Source organism: Chrysemys picta, chromosome 12, assembly GCF_011386835.1.
Source record: "Chrysemys picta bellii isolate R12L10 chromosome 12, ASM1138683v2, whole genome shotgun sequence".
Taxonomy (NCBI): domain Eukaryota; kingdom Metazoa; phylum Chordata; order Testudines; family Emydidae; genus Chrysemys; species Chrysemys picta.
Genome location: NC_088802.1, coordinates 38677235 through 38697762, shown reverse-complemented (window position 1 = coordinate 38697762; position 20528 = coordinate 38677235). Strand labels below are relative to the sequence as shown.

The 20528-nt window shown below is 41.0% G+C and overlaps 1 protein-coding gene across 4 annotated transcripts in view; it reads left to right on the top strand.

Moving 5' to 3' along the window:
- The window catches only part of NARF (nuclear prelamin A recognition factor), a 38331-nt gene that overhangs the window by 6792 nt on the left and 11011 nt on the right, over positions 1-20528 (top strand). For 2 of the 4 annotated variants that reach the window (XM_065562703.1, XM_065562704.1), the window contains exons 2-8: positions 2854-3036; positions 4286-4366; positions 7036-7179; positions 8991-9123; positions 11865-11999; positions 18655-18773; positions 19996-20125. In XM_065562703.1, the coding sequence (XP_065418775.1) occupies positions 3010-3036; positions 4286-4366; positions 7036-7179; positions 8991-9123; positions 11865-11999; positions 18655-18773; positions 19996-20125 (769 nt within the window). In that variant the 5' untranslated portion in view covers positions 2854-3009. Of the gene's footprint in view, positions 1-1223; positions 1557-2557; positions 3037-4285; positions 4367-7035; positions 7180-8990; positions 9124-11864; positions 12000-18654; positions 18774-19995; positions 20126-20528 lie in introns of those variants that run through there. The other 2 variants (XM_008163846.4, XM_065562702.1) reach the window with 2 other exon arrangements.

Sequence of the window (20528 nt, the reverse complement as noted above, 5' to 3'; positions counted from 1 at the left end):
TACTGAACCTGTGATCCAGGTGCATAAGGATCTGCAGTTTAAATTGTAGAAGTCTTTTTCATGGAGTTGGGTATATCTGCTGTTTTGGGAAGGAAAACTTTTGTGGTAAATAATACCATTATAGCTGAGGCTTCCAGTTGGGATCTGAATAAAAACAGATTCAAGGTCATTGTCACTTTTTAGCCTTTAAAATGTAAAAGGTCACAAAAGAGAAGTGAAACATGTAAAATCACATGTACTGTGCTTACTAAATCATGAAAACCAGAGTTATAGAAACAGGAAATTATCATTTGCATTGTATTTAGCTGTAGTAATATGATTTTTCCATAACCTTCCTAAATCCAGAAGGAGCTGTCTTAGAGAGAAACTCAGAGGGGAAAAAAATAAAAGGAAAGAAGAATGCAGTTTTGCCCATGTGTAATTGTTGAATATTACATACAAACAAACTCAAGAACAGCAGGAAAAGCTATTCAAATCTCTCTGTATGTCAATGACTTGCCATTAATGTTAACTGTCTCCTTAAAGGGAATGTGAGTACAGTTGTCATGCAGAGGATATATGAGGCTCCATACTACTGTGCATAATTACAGTTTACATGTTTCCACTGTTTGCTATTTTCTGATTTATAACAGCACTTTAAATTATGCTTGGGACACCAAAAGGGCCAAATACAGTCTACAAACAGCTTCCCTTCTCACTGCAGGGTGTGGGCAAAGCCGCTTTTCTGCAATTTTTGTTATTGCAAGTGAACAAAATATAGAAGCAATTTCTATTTGTCTCTCAAGGAAGACACAAACAAATAGTGCAGTTGTGTTCATTTATTGTTTATTGAAATCAATATATGCACAGTAGGCACAGCCTTCAGGCTCGGGGCAAGTCAGTCTACAATGTAGGTACTATAGTTTGAGATAAGCTCTCTTGTTTCTTTTTAATAGTCATGGTGAAAAAAAGCAACACAAAAAGCTCAATGTCTTAACACAAAAAAACTCAAGGAGATCTGTGGAACTTCACGTTAGTTTCTGCTTTTGAGGCGCTAGAAAAGCATATCCTGTATGGAGTGGTGAAGTGTGTACAAACAAAGCAGTGCCCTTTAGCAACGTGTGAATGTCAGTCTTGAAGCTTCTTTGCTGTTGTTGCCCCCACTCTGTCCTAGCCGAGCTGTGAGAATGAGGCGTTACCTTTACCTCCTCTGCAGCAGAGAGGCGCTGTCCCTTGCAGTTCCAGATAAGTGCCTGGGACTACGTGACAGCGCTCAGGTCTACAATGAACACTTCTAACTGAGTGGGAGGGAGGGAGTAGAGGCTGCCGGGGGAGCCGCTCAGGGCACAAGCAGGACAGAAAGAATTTACATTAAATAATAGGTGAAAAAGAAGAGCACTTCGCTTCTTTTTCTGGAGCCTGTGCTTGACTCCCTACCCTTGTCGCCTAGTTTTTTCCCCTAATATATACATGGATCTCTTTAATAGCCGCAACATGCTCCAGACTTTACCTCATGCTGTTTAATTTCTACCAGCCAGGACATAATTTACTATAGGTTAAATGAAGCAAGCAGCAAGGTACAGTATCTCATTCTTTTCCCTTCCTTTCTCTTTCATTCCCCTTTCTTCTCTTTCATTCCTTTAGCTGCATGGTGGTTATTTTGTTACAGCTTGTGATAGCACGTCTGTGTGTTTGTATAGACATAAAAAATGTTAGATTTCCCCCCTTTGTTCTGCATCTGGGTGCCAAGCAATGTACTGCGGTTGTGACAGTGGGAAATTGTTAGCCTTGTGCTGACTTTGCGAAAAAAAAAATCGATGATGGTAGTGAGAATCATGAATCGTTTCATTGCAAATGATCAGAATTCAAGGCTTAAGGTGCCCCACAGGGAGCGATTTGTGTAATCACTGGGATAAGAGAAGAGAGGTTTGTGTGTGTGATTAAAAGGGGGGCTATTAAACACTTAAGCAGAGAATGAGGCGCCACCACATTCACGAGACTCAAATCAAAAGCAGTTTTTCCTCCTCCATTGCGGCGGTGTGAACCTGTTGTTCCCCCCCATTTTGATGTTCCTGCAAGACAGAGTCTACACCGGCACTGTCTATGGAGCACTCCCACCATTATTAAGAAGAGAGCTGCGTTTTCCCTCGAGAAGCAGTGTCCCAAGTCTCCTCTTAGAGCAAGATACAGTCTCTTCTGCTTGTGCAGGGGTGACCCCTTTTACCACCCTTGTTTTGCATGTTCATTTCGCATCAATTGCATGTAGTGTCAAAGCTTGCTACCACTGTGCAAAATACAGGGATGACCAAAGTCCCCGACCCCCAGAGCAACATGTATTCGCTGCCAGAATCTACAGCATGAACATGAATCAGAATCATGGGTTACAGATTTGTATTCTAAGCATGTCAAGGAGGTGGGGGAAGGGAATGTTTCTGTACAATACTAAAGCCATTAATCATGCTGATTGCAGGCCCTGCATCCAGCCCACTGATCTTCCTAAAAGCTTTTCCTCTGCGGTATTTGTTGCGCATTACAATGTAAGCAAATTCTCTAACGTGTGGTGTGATAATTATTTTTTGTAAAACCGGTCCATTATAGAGTCTGAAGAAGCTAATGGACTCGATGACCTCTCGAGGTCCCTTCCAGTCCTTGAATCTATGAATCTAAAGGTCCTTCCCACCCACAGGAAGACCGAATTGGGTGCTATGCAGTCAGACCCTCCCACTCCCGGGCATCTCGATGGCTTTTGAAAGTGCCAATCAGGAGGCGTGCCATAAGAGGGCAGTAGGCCAATAATAATAACAACAAAAGGCAACAGGAATTGGAAGGGGGAGCTAGGCTAATTTCTTGCTCTTTGTGCCTTTATTATTGCAGAGAGCTGACAAGCAGAGTCATTGAACTCCTCCCTCTGCTTCCTCCGTTCTTCCTCTGCCTGTAGAATAAAGAGAATCAACACTCTTCTGTAGAAAGAAAATCACCTTTAAACATTGAATAGACATACATACCAAAAAGTAATACAAAGACTCACAGATGAAGTGTGAAAACTGTACCAAAAAGGTGAGTGCTATTTTCTTACGACTTTATGCATGGGAAACAGTAAGTAGTTTGACTCCACCCCCAGGTCAGACACTCACTTGCTTGATCTGTTACATAATGTGAGGATCCTTTGTGTTTCAAGGGGTTTCCTTTTTTGAATAAGAAAAGCAAGTCTGGGCCGCTGGAGGGGCTTAACTTTATACCGCAGGGCAGGGCTAAGTTGCAGCCAGTGCACAGTTAAGTGACTTGAACTTTTTGATATATTATATCTGAGACGGTGGTGCAGTAATAGAATTTGGTCATAGATTACCAGGTCACAGATAGCCACTACACAGTGCATAGTTCTAAATGAGCTTGCCTCTTGTAGTCTACCTTACTGATACCATTCATATAATAATGTATAAACTGTTTTTTTTTCCAGGAAAGGTTTAATTATATTTATTTCTCTGGGCAAGTTGTGATGGGAATGACATTTAATGTAACCTACCGATGCTGATTTTTTGTGTGTGACATGATCTTTTATGCAATTTTCATTATATTCTGATTACATTTCAAATGGCTTTATGTGACTATTTTATGGTACACTATAGTGCTGGGGTGGCCAACCTGAGCCTGAAAAGGAGCCAGAATTTACCACTGTACATTGCCAAAGAGCTACAGTAATATGTCAGCAGCCCCCATCAGCTCCCCGCCCAGCTCCCAGTGCCTCCTCCCGCCCGCCTGCTGCCCCGCTGATCAGCGCCTCCCCCTTCCTCCCTGCACCTCCTGATCAGCTGTTTCTTGGGATGGAGGAGGCTCTAGGGGGGAGGAGCGAGGGCACAGCAGGCTGAGGGGTGGGGGCAGGAAGCGGTGGAGTGGGGGCAGGGCTTGTGGCAGAGCCAGGGGTTGAGCAGTGAGCACCTCCCCCCCTTGGAAAGTTGGCACCTGTAGCATCAGCCCCGGAGTCGATGCCTATACAAGGAGCCGCATATTAACTTCTGAAGAGAGCCGCATGTGGCTCCGGAGCCACAGGCTGGCCACCCCTGCTATACTGGTTGCCATATATACTGCAGTACCTTTCTCCCTGCTCTCTTTCCTTATCCCTGCCCCCAGTGTTAAAAATACACCCAAAGCTGTAAAAGCCAAGCAGGTGAACTTCCCATCAATGTTTTCATTGTAATAAACATGTTGGAAAAATGTAACACACAATCTGAAGTCATAGACCTAGTTAAAAATGTTTTTTGAGCAGTGGTTTTTGGTTTATATCACACATTTCTATGATGTCTTTCAGGAATGTAGTAAAAAACAGAAAAATGATGACAAGCAAAATACATCGGTTGATCCACTGAGCACGAATGATGAAAATGAGGAGGTAATGTTCCTTTTTTGAAATGATTTTATTAATCTAAGGTATATTATTGTTTTGACTTTTATCCTTCTCTGTTCTGTGCCCTTTTTTCCTTTGGAAAAGAATAAATAAATGTTAGGATAAGCTATACACAAATAAATATATGCACTGTACTTATAAACCAAAGTCCTACATGTAAGAACTAATTCACAGAAAATAATCCAGAAGGGAGCTGGAATAGGTAGAGCCCTGCAAATCCGCAGATATCCACTTTATAGCCACAGATATCCGGATCACAGATATCCATGGATACGGATATCTGTGGAACATTTTTGCAGATCGCAGATGGAAACCGATCCAAATTTTATATCTAAAGCTCTGTAAATCTGCAGATATCCATGGCTATCCACTGATGCAGATATCTGCAGATCATTTTTGTGAATCAGATGCGGATACAAATTTTGTATATACGTAGGGCTCTAGGGATAGGGATACAAACACAGGGTTTGGTTTTTCAAAAGTGCTGAGCACCTAGAACTCCAATTAAAGTCAGTGGGATACGTGAGTATTCAACAGCTATGAAAAGCAGGTTTATTATATTGACAATTTCTTAAGAAGGATGAAATTGAAAAGATAGCACTCAGTGCAGAGCACCAACAAGATAATTTCTTTCAGTGGCTTTGTAGAAAGAGTTGAAAAGGCTGAAAATGCTTCCTCAAATCTTAAAAAAAAAAAAAAAAAAGGTTTGTGCCTGTTTTATTATATCTCAATCAAGCTTTTTTTGCATTTTTTACTCGTTCAAATAAACGTGGTTCATAATTACAGAATGACATGCAGCTGATACTTACCAACACTTAAAATGACACAGTATCTCCCCTCCCCCTCCCCCCCGAAAAAAGCATCTTGCATTTTAAGGGCCTGATCATTCAAGGGGCTGAACACCTTTATCTCTGAGTGAAATCCATAGAAGTTTAGGCTGCTCGGCATCTGACGTGATCGGGTCCAACCCATGAAATCGTTACTCCCATGAGTGGTCCAAATGAAGAGAATGGAATACTTGAGTAAAAGTTACTCACAAGTCAGAGTTAGTAGGATCAACTCAAGGCAAATGCAATATACAGGAAAACAGTTTCCATGCAAAAATTGATCCTGCAAATTTCTTACTTGTGTGAGTTACTTTTGAAAGAAAAGGTGGAGGGTGCTTGGCACTTCAAACCACACAAAAGTATGTTCTAACTATAGGTGAAAAAGGTAATGATGCTATAGGTCTCATACTTGGTTTGCTAAATTACACTGAATAACACTTTTCGTTTGAGAGTTTGCAAGGGGTCTGGAAGTCTCTCTCTCTCCTTTGCAGAAGTTCCTCCTCTCTCAAACTAACTAACAAACAATGTTCCATCCATAAATCATAGAATCCTAGAACTGGAAGGGACCTTGAGAGGTCATCTAGTCCAGTACCCTGCACTTAAGGCAGGACTAAGTATTATCTAGACCATCCCTGACAGGTGTTTGTCCAACCTGCTCTTAAAAATTCCCAAGGATGGAGATTCCACAACCTCCCTGGCCAATTTATTCCAGTCCTTAACTACTCTGACAGGAAGTTTTTCCTACTGTCCAACCTAAACCGCCCTTGCTGCAATTTAAGCCCATTGCTTGTTGTCCTATCCTCAGAGGTTAAGAAGAAACATTTTTCTCCCTCCTCCTTGTACCAACCTTTTATGTACTTGAAAACTGTTATCATGTCCCCTCTCAGTCTTCTCTTCTCCAGACTAAACAAAACCCAATTTTTTCACTCTTCCCTCAAAGGTCATATTTTCTAGACCTTTAATCATTTTTGTTGCTCTTCTCTGGACTTTCTCCAGTTTGTCCTCATCTTTCCTGAAATGTGGCACCCAGAACTGGACACAATACTCCAGCTGAGGCCTAATCAGTGTGGAGTAGAGCGGAAGAATTACTTCTCATGTCTTGCTTACAATACTCCTGCTAATACATCCCAGAATTATGTTTGCTTTTTTTGCAACAGTGTTACAATGTGGACTCATATTTAGCTTGTGATCCACTATGACCCCCAGATCCCTTACAGAGCTGTCATTCATATAATGTAACACAAAAACAATGCAACTTTGGGGCCAAATCCTGCTTGCCATAGACATGGGACTCATCTTGTTTAGGCACTGAGACAGTTTGCCTGACTCAAGTGATCACGACATGACCTTTCCTTTGTTTTGTGCCCTTAATAAAAACTGTCGCCAACGTTTTCAGACTTGGATGTCTGACGTTAATTATGTAAATCCATATTCAGCATTGAAGAAGCCTGAGAAGGTAAGTACTCGCAACTGCCTGTGAAGTTAATGGATGCAATGCTCAATGCCTCTGCAAATCAAGCCACTTCAGGTGCATAAATATGGATGTTGGTTAGATGCTTAACTTTAAAAATCTGAGTTTGAATTTTTTTGCCACTACTGTCTTCTGTATGATAGTACACAATATCTCAAAATGCTTTGGCATATAATAATACAGTTTAATAATGACAGGGGGCAGAGAAATCAAGAGAGACTGAACAGACCATTTTCTAATTTTAAATGTTACACCCACACATGAGGGGGACAGTCTTGTGTTTTTACAGTTGCAGTTTAAATAAGTCAGTGCAAAGGCCCTGAAAGTTAGCTTATCCAATCTCCTTTCATTTCTAGAAAAATGAATTCCATAAATTGGCTGGTGCTAAAATATTCCTTAGTGACTGCCTAGCTTGTGACAACTGTGTGACATCAGAAGAAGGTGTCAGGATTTTCCAGCAAAATCAGAAGGAACTCTTTCGCATACTCAACCTTAACAAGGTAAAGTGACAAAGCATGCAGGAATTTGTGTGAGAGGAAGGATGTGAGATAGTGACTAAGCAGTTTCAGTGATAACTAAAAACCCTTGAATAGTATAGCAGTTAAAGCACTACATCAGTGAAAGTAAGATCATGGCTGTAATCTAAATTTTATGAGATGTATTCTGTAAGGCATAAGTAAGAAACTGTAGGGCAAAGCATGATGATTATCTCATAACTTCAATAATAAACTGTAGGGTGTGCAATTATAGTGTTGTTAAATATGCATTTCTCGAGTGTTGGAGGCATTCTGGTTTTTGTGATCATGGTGAAAGTATGAGATAACAATATGCACAAGGTATGAAATTATCAATTATCAAAGACCTGACTGCAAAAATTAGAGAGAATTGTCCCATTAGTTTCTAGTACGTGCTTTAAGGTATGAATGATACCAGACACATTTGAAAGATGTGTATTCAGAAGAGTATCTTTTTGCTGTATCTTGGGTTCTTTTTCCTCTTGCAAAATAAATAAAATCATAGCTTCTGTCTGACATGAAGACAGTGCCATTTTATTGTTAAGGTTAGTTCTTTGGTAGCTTTCCTAATACATACTGTACTTGAGTCTGCTGATCTTGACATTGACTTAATGATCTACCACTCCAGACTATTGTTCTCTCACCCAGGAGGCAACAGCTACTTTAAAAATTTTATTTTTAATTGAAATTGATACTGCTCTCTCCACCTATTTGATATATGTAAGGATTCCTCCCAGAATATTCTAGCCAGTTTTTAGGACTGGTTTGATTCTATAGCATGATGTGGTTGTATAAGTGTGAGACAGACAAAGATTTAAATGACAGGTTTCAGAGTAGCAGCCGTGTTAGTCTGTATCCGCAAAAAGAAGAACAGGAGTACTTGTGGCACCTTAGAGGCTAACAAATTTATTAGAGCATAAGCTTTCGTGGACTACAGCCCATCCGAAGAAGTGGGCTGTAGTCCACGAAAGCTTATGCTCTAATAAAGATTTAAATGTAGCAGAATCATTGCTTTCTTCCAGTTCTAATTTCTATTAAGTCATCTGGTGCAGGATTTCTCTATTCCTGTTTTATCGCTTGTGTCTTTTAAGTCTTCCACTACCGTTGGTGAGGAACATAAACGACAGGCAACATGTCCTAACTAAAACACAAAGTGTACATCTTCACATAGATGACGTCATCCTCACCAGAATGTTACCTTTGCACATCAGTCTTTTTCTTCAACCAAACACACTTGATTGTGCATATATAGCATTGCTGGGTTGGTTTGTTTAGGGTCCAGTCCTGCTGAATGCCCTCAATTCCTGTTGAAGTTAAGGCCATTGGGCATCTCTCAGGATCACATCCTTAGTTTGAAGGATCATATTTAAAATTTCAAATCTCCGTGCTCCTGTAAACCTTAATCTAAACACCTATATTTGTTTCTAAGCTCTTCCCATATTTTGGGAGCATTATGCTTCCCTTAGTTATCAAAATCCTATAAGTGTTGATTCTCTAACTCTCCTTACTTGCTTAACGAGCCAAGGATAGGGTTGTCCTGGGAGGGATGGAATTCCTTGAGTCATACAACAGCAAACTCTCTAGCTGATTGACTCTCAACATTGACAGAACCAGAGGGAAATTCCATTCCACTCTCTGTAAGAAGGATGGTAGTTGCTTCATTGGGGCTTTCCTGGTATGTTTGTTTAAAGAGCAGGCAATTAGAGGAGTGACTCTTGGGGATGGGGAGGGAATGAGAAGGAGAGGGATCTTATGCTGTTGTAATAATCCACCTGCATGCTTTGTTTATTTTCCAGAAATGTGATACCTCAAAACACAAAGTTTTGGCAGTGTCTATATGCACTCAGTCATTGCCTTATTTTGCTGCTAAATTCAATCTCTGTGTAAACGATGCAGCCAAGAAACTCTGTGGTTTCCTCAAAAGTCTTGGTAAGTTCTGATTTGTTATTACACTGGGAGAACACAGCAAGGTTATCTTTCTTCCCTGGCAGAATTTTGCAGCACTCCCCAGTCATAAGAGACTGTTTTGCAATTGTTTTGAAAGGGTATATTCTAAGTTATTTGTTGTGACATAACAGTGCCCATCCCAGAAATGTTCTTGAGGTAGTGCAGTAGGGGTTGGGAAGAGAGTTTAAGGACACTGTTGAGGTATCTTCTGTAGACGTCTTTAAGTCACTTTTGTTTCTAATGACTCTTCAGAAGCTTCACACTGAAATCTGTTTCTTTAACAAATTGTTTTTCCTCCATCACACATGCACATGCTTGTAGTTCTGTCGCCAAGGTCTGGACTATTGACATTGAAACTGAAAGTATGTCTCACTACAACCAGAGATGTGACTGCAACATGTGTAGACATCCCTGAACTAGCTTTAAGCTAGCTAATTTGGGTACTGATAACATTGAAGCTGCAGCAGTATGCACTTCAGTGTAGGGCAGCTGTCCGAGTAAGTACCCAGGGTCCTGAGCGAGCTTGTGTAGCCCACACTGAAACCCATGCTGTCATAGCTTCACTGCTATGGGTATCCGAGCTAGCTAGAGGACAGTGGGTTTATTTCTTTCCTGTTATAGGGGCTGATAACCCTGATTTTAGAAGAGAACTATAGTTATATGTAGGCAGGAAATTGCATATGCGCAGGAGTAGGGTGACCACCTTTTCACAAGGCAAAAGCAGGGGGCCAGGGGGCCCAAGAGCAGTCCCCGGCCCATGTCCCTGCCCCCTGGAGCACACCACCAAGGGCAGGTGGATGGTCTGGGGCTCCCCACAGTGGCCTGAGCTCCCTGGAACTATGGCCCGACTCCGGCTTCCAGCCTGGCCAGGGAGTAGGGCCTTGGTGGGGAGAGGAGGAGTAGGTGGTGGGGCCTTGTGGCAAGGGAGACCTAAGACCCATCTCAGCCCCCTCACCGTGAAATGGCTGGCGCTTCTCCTGAGTCTCGGGCAGGCATGGAGCGGCACCACAAATCCAAGACAAATGCTGTCTCAGAGTCATTCAATCCAGGACTAGGACTTGAACTCTGCATTTCAGAACTGCCCTCGACCCAATTCGGGACAGACAGTCACCCTATGCAGGAGTGACTGATTTGGAGAACAGCTGCATCCTCCCCTATCTTCATCACTATCAAAGAGAGCTCCTACAAAGTACTTTTTCAGAGTTCTTTTTACCCCTACGTGACTTAAACTGAAAAAATATGTAGCAGGAGCAAAATTGTGTGCTGAGAGTGCTGTGGAAATACAGGGACCTAAGTCCTTATTTGCTGTAACTGTCTGAAGACAAAGTCATTTTGGAAAGGAATGTTACGAATTGTTCAAGAAAGCAGCCAGTTCTGAACCATCTTGCAGCCCTCTAAGGGGTATGGAGTGTCATTATTGGGCCTCCCTGTAAAGGGCCAGTGTGATGTAAGGAAAGTAAAACTATTGACCCATCTGTCAAGCACTGCAACATGTGAAATTTTGCCAAGTGGAAGCAGAAGGAACCCCCAACTGTGAATAACTGTTTTGAAAGAAACTGGGAAGTTTTAATTATGGAAAAGATAACAGATTATTAGAAATAACACCAGTGACTGTCAGTCTAATTTCCAGTCCATGGGGGAAATCCTGACCATATTGAGGTCAATAGAAGTTTTGTCATTGAGCTCAGTGAAGCCAGAATTCCCCATATACCTTTACTGAGGGGAATTTTACCCCTCGTGCTATCAGACCAATCATTTGAGAGTTTGAGTGCTGATAATAGTCTTAGAAGTTCTGCTTCCTTGTTCCTGTTCACCGTTGTTTCAACAATCTTCTCCAAGCAGTGTACAGTCTCTTTCTTTTATATTAAAACTATACTTTTTTGATGTCTCATATACTATGTGCTCCTAACACTTGCTATACGTATATCATTTTGCAAAAACTTCCTCTTTCCTATAGTTTTTCCTACTTAAGGAAAAGAAGAAGCTTTTCCTCCTCCAAGATCTATGTCATAGTTTTCCACAGAACAAATGTCATAAGCGTGTGTAACTGATCTGTGTTTTTTCCCATTAATAAGGGAAGTAATTATCTGAAAGGAACACTATAAGTATTGGTGGACCCCAAATGTATTTTAGATTGTTTACATTATCTGGGAATACATTATACTAGGTACAATGGTATAGATAATATTTTACAGCAGTATAGAAACACACTGACAGGTAAATAGATGGAGGCCTTTGGTGATATACAGAACATTTTGCAGGTATTTATAAGTATTTAGGCAAGTGCATCAGTGGAAGGTTGTCCCATTGCAGGGATATAAAAGTTTGTATGCCCTCAAACTGTTGGTTGTAAAAGAATGTTCATAGTTTGAGTCATTGCCAGCAGCCCAGTTCTGCAACAGAGTGTAAGTGTGCACTAAAGGGCAAACTTTCTATAAGGAAACAGATTTCCTTTTGAAGCTTTGAAGGGAATCATATTATTAACAAGTGAGCAGCTTTTTAAAAATCTGTGACACAGACAATGTGCTTTCAGATTTATGGTTTTGTTGTATGCTGCAGGTGTTAAAAGTGTGCCCCAAACTGGAGAGCAAGCAGGGTTTGCGCATTGTTTCTTAGAGTTTTTAAAGGTTGCATAAAAGCCTGGAGATGGGAAAGAAGGTCTGTGAGATGCAAAACACTCCAGGAGTTAATTCATCACATATTCTTGTCCTTTTGTTTCTTAGGGGTGCATTATGTATTTGACACCACTATAGCTGCTGATTTCAGTATCCTGGAGAGCCAGAAGGAATTTGTGCAGCGGTATCGACAGCGGAACCAGGAGGAACATGCCTTACCAATGTTTGCCTCTGCTTGTCCTGGTGAGAAGTTGAGTCCCTAACTCTGCAGCATTGTACAGTCCCCCATTTATCACTATAGAAATAAAAATAATGCAGTTCTAGTAGGGTATCTTGTAGAGCATAAGATTTTTGGGCTCTGTATTTTAAGGATTCTGAATCTTACAGCACACATCCTCCTTTCCTGTATGTAGTAATACGTGGCAGCTATAGCACTGTTCAGATGCTTTGCAGACATAGAGCTAGATTCAGCTCTGAGTTAAACAGGCTGCTGCGATGACAGAAAATGTGCCTGGAGAGCAGGGGGTTTGGTACCACATGACACACGCAGCTTCTCCTCTGCCAGGGAGCTGGCATAGCCACAAAAGTGGGCAGTGTAGATGGGGAGAGTGTGGCCAAGTTGGAAATGGAATGGGCTGTATCACTGGATCCCCTAGGCAATCTGACATAGGGGTTCTCATATGGAGTCCCAACTGCAACTTAAAGCTGTTGTCATCCAGCAGAACTGTGAGAAAGAGGAGTAGTGCAAGTACTGCCTGCCCTCCCCTGAGTGTGAATTCTACCAGGGTCTGTTGCACACTGCTGGTTGAGGGAAGCAAAATTGGTACCTCTCTGCACACACCATTAACTAGTTAAGTTTCACATTCTCCCTGTGAGAGAGGCACACATTATTTAATTTTATAGATAGGGAAACTGAGGTACAGAAAGCTTAAGTGTCTTGTCCAAGGCCTCAGGAGTCTGTGCAAGGATTAGCACTTAAGGAGTTCCTAGCTCTGAGTCATGTGCTTAGACCACAGCCCTCTCCCCACTACGTCATTCTTCTCTCACTGTGTGGTTTTGGCTCCGCCATTCATTTCTTTGAATTAAACATTTCCTGTTGAAAAGCACCATTAAGAAAAATGTACTTTTACTAAGTGCTTTAATTAGAAACCATGACTTCCATTAACCCATGCAAAGTTTTTAACTTGTCACTGGAGTATGGAAGGAAATGATTAAATGAAACTATGTTCATGTTGACTGTGTGAGATGGAACGATAGTTTTAATGTTGAAGGGAAGCCATCAACTTGAAATACCACACTTCTGTCTGAGAAGTGTATGCCTTGTTACAGGGAACACCTACCATTACTGGAAACAAGACAAGTTAAAGGGGACAATTTTTTCCCCAGTTTATTTACTTTGTATAGTCAGTTATGCTATTCTCCTGTTTACTCAGTTAGCTAGTCATTTTAGTCCAGTTCCTCAAAGGGAGTTACTCATCTAACTCAATAGCAGTAAGGTGCCTAAATATCTTTGAAGATCTTGCTGAAAAATCCTTTATTAACATCAACAAAGGAGCAGAAAAAGCTTTCTTACCAATATTGTTGTACATTTCAGGACATGTTGTTTAAGTCGAGGTACTCTATCAGAAAATGGATTTTTTTTAAATAGTTAATTTTAAGCTAGTTCAAGTGGGCAGTGTTCCTCTAAGGAAATATTACTACAAAAGAGAGATGAAGGATGGTTTACAAACACAACATGCTTTCCTTGGAGGGTTGCCAATCTCCATAATCTGCCATTATCATTACATTTAAATGTGTGGCCATATAATTTTGAATAGATTGTTTTCTGGAAAACGATGGTTTTTAAAATTATATTCTTACGTTTTATTGTGTAAAAGTAAGTATCTTTGTCGGGTGGATAACTGTTGTATATTCTCTGCTGGATGTGTTGAACATACACTTCTAGGGCTTGCATGTATATGTCAGGAGGAGAATACCCTTTAGGTTTGTCTGTTAGGAAAAAAGGGTTTTAGTTTGTTTTGTCTCCTGTGTTCAGAAGCAGATGTGCCACATGTTGTCTTTCCCTACAGCTTGTAAGGTTTAAACAAAAAAGCACTCAATTTATCTTGTTTCTCATGATTTAATTAACATTTAGAGGCCAGTCCAACTCCCATTGAAATCAGTGGCAAGATTCCCAAATTGACTTCATTGGGAGTTGGATTAGGTTCTCAGAGAGTATGGTGGGCTTGAGAATAATTTCCCATAAGTGTGGTTTTGTGTTAGAATTGAGCCAGAGGAAATTTGTTTTCCCTCATCTACAAATCAGAGATGATAATAATACTTATTCACCCCAGAGGGCTATTATGAGTCAGTCAATTAATGGAGGGCACTTGTGTGCTTATCTACACTATAAAGTTTGGCACCTGCTTTTAACAATGGCACAATTGCATTGGTGCTAGCTATTGTGTAAGTATTAGTGAAGACACGGGTCAGATGTTTTCAGCACCACTGCTGCAAAATTGGAGCAAAATATTGTAGTAGACAACTCTGTGAGTGCAGGTTTTGCCGCAATTCACAACCTATAGAGGGGATACCTCATGCTCAGTTGCTTTCTACATGTATAGTAAATATGTTCAACTTTATTTCAAATGTCTGGGTTTTTTATTTACATTCTATGAACCTATGATATAAATTGGTCCCAGAAGTTCTGTTTGTTTAAAGGGTGCCTTCCTTTATCTCAATATTGGTTTAAAAGTGTTTTGTACACAGAAGATCACTCCAGATTGAGGCACAACAGTTTCACTTCTGTTTCTTTCAGGGTGTAGTTCTCCACCTACTGAACCATTGCCCTTAAGTATACAATGACTTAGTGATCTCAGATTCAAACTAAAGCTCTCCTCTGATTATAAGACTGAAGAGACCATGCTAAAGGGTCATCTTTTGTGGATGCATTTTAATCTTTTTATCATATGAGGTTTCTCTGCTTTCCTATTGAAACGATGAGGATTTCTCATTTTACTTCTGCTTTTATATCCCCTACTCAAGACTTGGCATCACAACAAATCAGCCATTTGCCTGATAAGACTAAACTATCCTTTAGCTCTTGTTGATTTTGTTCCTTAATTGGCCAGCTTGGTCAACATTGAGTGACATGAAGCACTCCTGCTTGGAATTGATCTGCTGTTCCCAAAACATTCCCATCCTCTGCTGACACCTAAAGCAAGTGACTGGGACAGGCAGTTGAATCTAAGTCTCACAAATAGCAGGAAAGTACATTGCTACTAGATGACTGTTCAGGGCTGTTCAAATGTCTTTGGCCCAGTGGGCCAAATTGATTCTCACTGTTTTTCCACTGAAGTGTATGGAGTTATTTTGAAGATAAATCTGGCTCAGTATTTCTCTGTAGTTTATAGCAATATGTAACCATACATTTTTAGACTGTTTGTTTTTCATACAGCAAATACCACTGAGAATAATATATGAACTGAGCCTGGGAGCATTTACACACTGATTTGTGGATTCATAGGCCTTAAAAAATTTAAAAAAACAGAACTGGTACTTTGAAGCTAATATAAACCAGAAGATGGCCTAGAATTCATGCAAACATAGGAGGAGTCTGTATGGTTAAGTATAAGTGATTCACTCCAGTAAGAAGCAGTCAATTCTTCAGGTTTCTGCAGATCTATTGATTGATGAGTAGGCAGAAAACAAACTGCATGTGTGAAGTGCAGATAAAAGCCTTGTATTGCTCACTCACCAAGGCTACTTCCATAACTAAACAGTGACTAATGCTACTGTGAAGCTGGAACTAATGGAAACTTGTTCGTTTCCTAGCTATAGATACATGGTAGAACAGCACATGAAATAAATCTGGCCTACCTAGCTGGCTGCAGCTGTTTGGATTTTAATGAAACTCCATGGGGTTGTTTGATTTATCATATTGAAAACATTTGGTTTCTGAAAACAAGCTTCCTAGGCACAGCACTGTGATGACTAATGAAAATCATGCCAGATGTTTAAGGGCAAGGCCGTCTGAGAACATTGATCTAGAGTGACATAGTGTAAAACTTCTAATTTAAAATAAGAAATACTTCCTCTTTTTAGAGGCATAATCTGTTCTACAGTCATGTACACAGTATGGGGTGTGTGGGTGTCATATAATTGTTAAAGGACTTCAGATTCCAGTGCTATCAATCCAACTTTTATTCCAGACACTAAAAAGAAAAGGAAAATCAATAGATGTTCCACATTTTTTAATCTGACCTTGATTGTGCCAAGGTGAGACCTATATAGCACTGGTTGGAACCAGGCATAATGAAGGTAAACACAACACAAACTTCTTGTTCATAGCTCTGACACAGCACCTCAGTCCTGACATGCAGATCCCTTAACTCATCCAGCTCTTGCTTCTCTTGAGCACAGATGAATAAGTGTTTGCTGTGGGGAGGGAAGTTTGGGGGTGTTCCTGTGATGCAGACAAATGCCTGTTAGGGTCTCATGTGAAACTGGTCAGTCTCATTGTCTCTTTTTTAATCAGAGTTGGGAACACCAGGCAGGAGGACGGCTAGTGCTCCCCTAATGTGCACATGCCTTGTATAATTCTCCTCATACTGCAAAGGTGTCATGCCTGAAAACCATGGAAATATATCCTGCTCCCTTCTACTGACATACACAGGGAGAAAATCATCTGAGTACCATCCTGATTACAATACTGTCTGCTTTTCTTTGTCCAAGTGCCTGTTTTCAGCTGACTCACAAGTATAACTACTGTGTAATGTCTTCACTTATAGTGCTGCTTCTATATGGTCCCCAAATCTCAAGATTACCACAGGCCTACAAATATAATGTTTCCTGGTAGCATGTGCTCTGTAGCAGTTGTCTCTCTCTTACAAGCACTAATCTGTTTGGGGATGGAGAACCTGTCTGTTGTGAAGTGGGTGTTGCCTGTGGGCTAAGGTATTGCTGCCCAAACATTTCTGTACTGTTTAGTTTTCAGAGTGGCAAAATATAAATCTACCAAGGTAATAGACACATTGTAGGCCCAGTGGTTAGACACTAGCCTGGAACTTGGGAGAACCAGGTTCAATTCCTTGCTCTGTTCCAGGCTTCCTGAGTGACCCAGTCAAGTCACTTGACTCTATCTGTGTCTCAATTTCTCAGCTGTACAATGGAGATAATAGTGTTGCCCCGCCCCACAGGGATGTTGTAAGGATAAATACATTAAGGATTGTGAGGTGGTCAGATGCTATAGCAATGGGGTCAGTAAAGTACATTAGATAGAATGTATCTATTAATATCTACAATAATACACAGAGACTTGGGATGCTTGTGGGTTTTTTTAAGAGGATACAGATAATTGATTTTCATGTATAACCATAGCTGAAATCTGATTTGGTCAAGCTTGCTCCCAGTAATGCAGAGAGTTTTTAGATGATGCTTCATTCCACTCTGCTGTTCTGGAAAAGGCACACTTACAGTGTACTGGGATACTGAAACTTAGAAAACAGAAGGTTACAGAGTTACTCTACACTCGTGAGTAGAATGGAGCAGCATTAGTAGTAAATGGTGATCCAAGTGATGGCTGCCAAAAAATGTTGGCTTATTTCTTTATTATCTGAATCCCCAGTTGAGGTGCTCCCGTAAGTCTGGGCATTCAAGCGGATGTAATACATAATTCATTTCACAGTGGATTCTAGGTTATAGAATTAATTACCCAGTAGATTCACCAAATCCATTTGTAGACTCCTGTTAGTATCTTTCAGAACAGTAAAAGATTTATTGATGGGGGCCGCTGACATGGACAAACTGCATAGTCAGAGTAGAAATTTGAAAGCAAGTGCAAATTGTGATCGTCTTATGAAATACTGAGGTGAGGTTTGTTCTCTCTTCAGTGTGTAGGGAGACCCCAGACTTGTCCAATAAGTGTACAGGGCAAAGGAAAGGAGTAAAAGGAGGAGGGGGGAAAACTGTATGATCCCAGTCTGGGTCCCCTCAGTGCGAAAGTACTCATGGAGCTACATGTAAAACAGCAGGTGACTCCTTGAAAGTCACTGGATGTCTTTTCATCTCCTGTGGGCCCTTAATACAGCCAGATGCAGGAGTTAGCTCACCTGTACAAGGGTCAGGCAGAGAGCTGCTGGCTGAAGCTTCTCTTCTCTGCTTCTGCTGTACTTGGTTCAGCCAGGGAGCACCAGTAGATACTCCCACCCTAAGCAAGCTGTCTGAGTGAGGGCATGAGGAGGAAGATCCACCAGAGGTGGAGATGAAGGGGGTAAATAGAGGAGAGCAGCAAAAGAGAGAGTGCCTAGAAGAGAATAAAATGAAACTGAGAGAATGGACTGAACAGAGATAAGGAAGGATGGGCAAGTGGTTAGGGTGCTAGTCTGGCACTCAGGACACTAGAGTTCAGCTCCCTGCTTTGCAATAGATCTTTTGCATGATCTTGGATGAGTCACTTAAGTTTCTCTTGGCCATCTGTAAAATTGGATAATAGAACTGCCCTATCTCATCAGGGCGGTGGGGGGATAAATACATTGACTGTGGGGCACTCAGATTGTACAGTAATAAGGAACCACATAAGTACCATTGGTGGCAGCTGTGCCAGGGGAGAGCAGAAGAGACCAGTCACCCATCCAACAATCCATAACAAAAGCGGCTCCACCCAAAATAAAAGTTTGGAGTCCACCAACTCAGGGAGTCTCTGGAGAGAACGTAGCTTCTGTTGGCATTAATAAGAGTTATTGCAGAAATTTCCTGCATGCAGTGGGAGACAAGTCCATCTTCCCTCCCCACTTTTAACAAGAAGTTTCCCATCAGCCCCGCCATCTCATCATGCTGGACTTTTTTTATCCCTTTCCTCAAGGAGCCATTTCCATATGTTCTCAACTTTGCTGTCTTTCTTCATTCGCTATAATTCTAGGTTGGATCCGGTATGCTGAAAGGGTGCTTACCAACCCAGTGACTCCACACATTTGCACTGCAAAATCTCCGCAGCAGATCATGGGGTCCCTGGTGAAGGGTTACTTTGCCAGGCAACAGGTAACTAATTCTGCTTTTCATGACTGTTCTAGCGAATTGTTCTCTTGCATGTTGGTTTCTAATATTTAATTACAGATGTCTTACACCTCCTCCCACCCGCTCATTCTTCCTAAACTGTCTGTCCTTACATCTCAGGCTAGATTGTGCTTTGCTGCTATGCAGGTGTGCAAAACAAAGAACCTTTCAATTTCACCCCACACTGGCTGAACATAGTTGCTGTCCTTGTGCTCTCAATACTTCATGGAGAGATATTTTTTTTTCTATATAGAGAGTGAAATCCCGAGTGACCAAAGTAAAGCTGGCATGCCAAATGCTGCCCACAGAGTTCTACAATACAATCTTTAAAGCAGAGGATATCATGCAGAAACTACAGTTCCCAGCATGCAATGCTCTGTCATCTCAGATCAATCTGAAGCATTTGCATGCTCAGAACTGAAGTATCCATTGGTTCTGAGTTCACAAGTTGACTCTGCCACTAATTTTAGGTATGGTCTTGAGCAAGACATGTCCTCTGTGTGCCTCACTTTCCCCATGTAGGGTGACCAGGTGTCCCAATATAATAGGGACCATCCTGATATTAGGGGCTTTGTTTTACATAGGCAACTATACTCCTCCCTCTTCCCTCCCCTCCCCGCAAAAAAGTGCCCCAATTTTTCAGACTTGTTATCTGGTCACCCTATCCCCATATGACAGATGGGGATAATAATACTTAACTACCTATTACTCCTGGGGGGTTCTGCACCAAAAAAATGCAAAACTACAATACAGAAAAAAGTCACAGTAACTATTAATCATTTCCTAAACACATGAAAGTCAAGTTACAAACACTTGGTAACTGATACCCTGCATTCCAGTAATCCTGGATTTTCATTTAAATTACATTACAGAACATCAAACAGCAAAAAAAAAAAAAAAAGTAGAATGTCATTTTAAATTGCTCAGACTTTCACACATGAAAGTCGTACAGTTTTGCTAATCGTTGTCCTGGTCTTGGCCAGGTACTTTGGGAAGTGCTTGGTTCTGATTGTCCTGACATTTTATTGACTGCTTGGTAAATGTTTTACTTGCTGCCCCAGTGGCTGTGACTTGCAGTTAGTTTCAGACCTAATGTGACTGTAAATATAACCTGTGTAATTTTCTGCAATAATATTTGTATCCATGTTTGTCTCCATGCGTTCTTGGCCTTTTCACAAAATTCAGATGTGCCTTTTTTATTCCTTAGAACCTATCTCCAGATAAAATTTTCCATATAATCGTGGCTCCTTGCTATGACAAAAAATTGGAAGCACTACGGGAAGATTTTTACACCCCCTTGTATAACTCTCAAGACGTTGATTGTGTTCTAACATCAGGTAAAACCTCCTTTAAATGTACTCCTATATAAAATGGCAGCATGATTCACCAGTTGTTTGAACTGACTTTATGCTAGGTCAGCTTTTTATTCATTTAGCATTTTGTAGTTGTCAAAATAAGGTTTAATTTCATCTGATTCTAAAAAAGGACCCTTTCTTGAGTTACTGACTCTATATGTATTGCATAGAGATTGGGGGTGTGGTAGATAAAAGAACAAAAACTGTTTGTGTCTGTGTTCCGCTCTCCTTGTCTCATCCAGACCAATTATCTGAACTTGCACTGCAGTCAAACCTTTCTGACAGGCAAAAGCTGTCCTGTCCAGCATTTAGTTTGTGGCTTTGTCCTCCTTATCTACATTCCGCCTGTTAATTCATTAATACATCTCTCCTGGGAGGACTACTC